The sequence below is a fragment of the Montipora capricornis genome, chromosome 6 (genome assembly GCF_036669925.1).
Source record: "Montipora capricornis isolate CH-2021 chromosome 6, ASM3666992v2, whole genome shotgun sequence".
In the NCBI taxonomy this organism is placed as follows: domain Eukaryota; kingdom Metazoa; phylum Cnidaria; class Anthozoa; order Scleractinia; family Acroporidae; genus Montipora; species Montipora capricornis.
In genome coordinates, this window is record NC_090888.1 from 73,020,012 (window position 1) to 73,024,383 (window position 4,372).

Below are 4,372 nucleotides of genomic sequence, written 5' to 3' on the forward strand. Positions count from 1 at the left end.
GCTGTCGAAACCGATCAAATGCTGCTTATGCTGCTGCTGCTGCCTCGGCGAGAGCCAGCGTGAGTGCAAACTATAGGTGCATCGCTTTCCAAAGCAGTCGTTTTAAACTCTCCCTCACTTTGTGAATGATTTTTCTACATTCTCACGAGTTTTTGTCCAGTTTCTTCCAATCTCTCTCTTGTGCGGGCATTCCAATCGGTTTCGAACTTGCTCAAACATATTCATTGAGGTCGATCATACTTTTTTGCTAGAAGTTTATCTCGCTTTTTTTCCGCCCGCAGCAATACTTTCACTAAGAAATGGTTGAGTTAAACTGGGCATAAATCAAATGAAAAGGGGTTCCCCCGTCCAATCCGGGGGGCTCAAGAGAGTCGAATCCATCTCTCAATGAGGCTCGAAAGGGTTTCAACAATTACAAGATTCTCAGTTTAGATCGAATAATGCTACAACACTGTTTCACGTAACAGCAGTGTTATGGTACCATATTAAACACTGATTATTCCCAAACAAGATGTAATCATTATTCTGATGTAATAAGTTACCTTGGCAACGGGAAAGCCCAGCAAAACACCCTATATTTTGGATTTAGTTGCTCATAACTCAAAAACGAACTCGGTGCACCGCCCTTTTTTATTGCTGAAAAGTGGTTAGAAGGCAACGATGAAACGTTCGGCAAAGTTTAAATAATTTTTGTCTTGCGGATTCAGAGCCACCTTTAAAAAATCACAATTTTACGTTGTCTCTGACTCCTCTAGCCTGTATTTTTGTAAAGTTTGCTGACAGTTTCATCATGCTCTTCTAATTACTTTTAAGAAATAAAAAATGGGGGTCACCGAGTTCGTTTTTGAAATATAAGCAACTAAAGACAAAATAAAGGGTGTTTTTACAGGGCTTGCCCATTCCCACGGTGACATATTACGTCACAATAATAACTGTATCTTGTTTAGCAATAATTCGTGTTTGATTTGGTACCACATAGTACAATATTGCCAATACATGATACAACGTTGTGGTGTCGATCCTTCTAATAAGAAGTGTTGAAACTGGTTCGAGCTTCCTTAATAGGCCATTTTCAAAATATCAAATATTCAGCTTGATAGCGAGGTAGTGATGACTAAAAGAAACACGTTGGATTGAATGTGAAACATATTTAAATATCATCCACTTTCCATTGTCTTTGTCCTCACTGCCTCACTATCAAGCTGAATTTTAATATTTCGAAAAAGGCCTATTCCATACCTCGTTCCCAGGGCTTTTCTTAACCGACAGGTGGGGAAGAGGCTTGGTTGTTTGTTACTCCCACGGGCATGTACTTTGCCTAAGCCAGCGGTACGTGTACTCGGTAACTGTTCACGTGTTAGCCGATCAAAAGGATAGTTTTTGAGTTGTCTTGATTCTTTTGTCTCATTTTTTCTCAGAGATATCAAGTAAACGCTGAAAATGCTCGCCGCGCGCGCTGGGAGGCTGACTCGCAGCGAGTGATAGAGCGAACAAGCAAGAAGTGTCCTGGATGTCAAGCAAACACCGAGAAGAATGGTAAGTAAAGTACCATCCACATAGTGTAATTAGACATGAAAAGCTTCTTTGCTATGAACAATTACATGGAACAGAATTTTTTGCTTCTGTCGTGGTGATGAATAATACTAAGTAGGATTTACCATGTACTATCACATATAGAGTTTTCATACATTTCAATTTTTTTCCTTCTAATCCCATTACCCTTTTGCAACTAAGTCGTTTTATTGTTATATGAAAGTTATAATAAAGTTGGTTATATTTTCGCTCCTAAATCTTCAGGTCCGTTATTTGTTATGATAGTTAAAATTTGATCTGTGTTTGTAAATATTTTTAGTTATATACGTATATAATTCAACCTTTGGCTGCAATGTATAACAGCGGGTAAGACCAAGTGAAAAAAAACAAATGTTTTTCGTCCCGATTTCTTTAAAAAAGAGAGACGGACCCCAAGCATGAATCGGGCGGGGACGAGAAACAAGTATCTATTGTATCCTTGCTATCAATGAATGGGGAACGGAAAATGACTTCAAATCGTGGAACCGAAAAACAAATCCGTAGAGCATTATCTGCGTGTCGGTGGAAAACTTGTTTTTCAACACGCGTCGATTTGGTTTGCTCTATTTGGCGCTTTGATGAACCCCAGTCCATTTTTTTTGGCAGATTTCTTACTGCTAACGTGTATCTGCGTTTTGTTGTTCCAGAGGGATGTAATCACATGACCTGCTCTAGATGTAAGACTCAATGGTGTTGGATTTGCGTCAAAGCGTGGAACTCCGAATGTCAGAGTTCTCACTGGTTCCGTCAGTGATTGGAACGAAAATACACTCGCTAAAGTTAGCTGTGAGAGTCATTGCTGATACATACTTTCCAGTAAACTCGGTCGCCTTGATATTATAAAGAGCATCAAAGATTGACGTCTGCGAATGGAGACGAGTTTTCAACCATCGTTTGTATAGAGCGTATTCACTCACGTGATGCAGTGAACTTGTTTTTTTCCCCCGAAACAAAAGAAAACGTTTGCATGATAATAGAGCTCAATTCCCGGAGGATTAATTGGGTACACCTACAGGGCCACTGGGACGTCACTTGAAAACACTCCATGGAGCGTTTTCACATGACGTCACGGCAGCCATGTTGGTGTTCCAAAACAAAGGAATGGCGGCCATGATGGTGTACCAGACTAATCCTCCGGGAATTTATCTCTATTTTTATGCAAATATTTTCTTTTGTGTCAGTAATCCAATAAGGCTACTTACTGGTCACGTGAGTGAAAACGCTCTATGAGAAATGACAGCCGAAAGTTTCCTGCCCTCGCGTTTTGTTGGAATTTTGAAGGAGAAAAACAAGGAAGAGAGGGAAGCAAGAGGAGGTTTCATACCATGGTTTTAAGGCCGGTACACACTAGGCGACAAGTCGCAGCGACATGTCTCTACGACAAGTTGCTCCATGTGCAGGGTGTCCAGTTCCTATTTTTTCCTATTTTTTCCTATTTTTTGAGCCCATTCCTATTTTCTCCTATTTTTTAACCAAAACCTCCTATTTTTCCTATTTTTTAGCTGGTGAAACCAAAATTTGTAATAAAATTGAAAATGGAATTATAGTTGAATGTGTTTTATAGTGAGATTTATCATAAAGCAAGTAGTATGTTGATTCTGATGTTCTAATATTAGTAAAAGTAATAGCCACATTTGTTCTTTCTATGACCTCTATTACCTATTAGAGTTCTGTTAAGAACTTTAGTATATTGGTACTTTTTGTATCATTTTCTAGTGCACCTACATGTATAATTTTGTATGTAGGTGCACTAGAAGGCTTTAGCCCAGATCGTAGAAAGTCTGTATATCTTGGCATCCGCACATTTTATAGCACATCCGTTACATACATGTATCTACAGTCTCGTCTCCCTCTTCAGAACACTCTCTTAAAAGCATTAGGTTGTCTCAATCCTGTTAAGAGAGAAAAGGCAAGTAGTGTGAAGGCAATTGCAAGACTGGCTAAAAAATTGCAGCCTCAGTTGGATGTCAGCATTGTTCAAGATGAGTGGCGATTTTATGCTGTCGATGAAGATGTTGAGCAGTTACACAAAGAGAAACGCGTTGACCATTTTTGGCAAGAAGTATTCAATCTCAAGTCTCTTAATGGGACCGAGCCTCGATATGTCGCTCTTCCAAAAGTAGTAAAATCAGGTCTTATTCTTGCGCAAACAAATGCTGAGTCAGAACGAAGTCTGTCAGTAAATGCCCGCATTGTGACGCAAGAAAGGACACTTCTTGGAGAGAGGACCATTTTTGGCCTTATAGATCTGTGAAAGATGCTGTGAAGTTTTATGATCCTGAAAACCTGAGATCGGAAAAAAAATGCCCTGACAGATGGTCTTCTAACTGCTGTGCGATCTGCGCACATGCATCATAGACAGCGGCTGGATGAAGAAGAAGCCGAGAAAAAGAAAAAGGAGGCGGATGAGAAATTGAAAGCTGAAGAGGAAGAACGAAGGAAAAGAGACCAGGAGAAGTTAAGAAAAGAGACAAGATCGTTGAGAGATAAAGGAGAGAGGCTAGACAAGAAGGAGCAGGAGGCAACGGATGAAATGCAAACGGCTGATGAGCTACTGTCAGAGGGCACAAGTAAGTTGCAGGCTGCTCTATCTTCAGGTTCCAAGGTTGATTCACAAGGTGCAAAAGTTGCATGTCTCATGATTGAAACGGCCAAATCGAATCAGGCAAAGGCAAAGAGGAAGCTTGAAGCAGTAAGGGAGAAGCAAAAGGAGGTTAACACAAAGAATCAGAAGTTGCTGGAGAAAGCTCTACCAGCGGATGTTTCTGCTGTACCATCAAAGAAAAGAAAGTCAAAGTAA

General features: G+C 40.1%; 2 protein-coding genes across 3 annotated transcripts in view; both read left to right on the forward strand.

Moving 5' to 3' along the window:
- LOC138054500 (E3 ubiquitin-protein ligase parkin-like) overlaps positions 1–2,381 on the forward strand; it is a 23,549-nt gene extending 21,168 nt beyond the window's left edge. For both annotated transcript variants that reach the window (XM_068900953.1, XM_068900952.1), the window contains exons 10-12: positions 1–59; positions 1,419–1,536; positions 2,220–2,381. The exon at positions 1–59 is cut by the window's left edge and continues 49 nt beyond it. In XM_068900953.1, coding sequence (XP_068757054.1) covers positions 1–59; positions 1,419–1,536; positions 2,220–2,326 — 284 coding nt within the window. In that variant the 3' untranslated portion in view covers positions 2,327–2,381. The remainder of the gene's footprint in view (positions 60–1,418; positions 1,537–2,219) is intronic.
- A 1,538-nt stretch (positions 2,382–3,919) lies between these two features.
- LOC138054406 (uncharacterized) lies at positions 3,920–4,372 on the forward strand. The gene has a single exon (XM_068900849.1). It carries the CDS (start codon positions 3,920–3,922, stop codon positions 4,370–4,372), a length of 453 nt encoding a protein of 150 aa, XP_068756950.1.

What these genes read in the sequence shown, in the direction of transcription:
- LOC138054406 (XM_068900849.1), top strand. Translation starts at nt 3,920, where the DNA reads ATGCATCATAGACAGCGGCTGGATGAAGAAGAAGCCGAGAAAAAGAAA.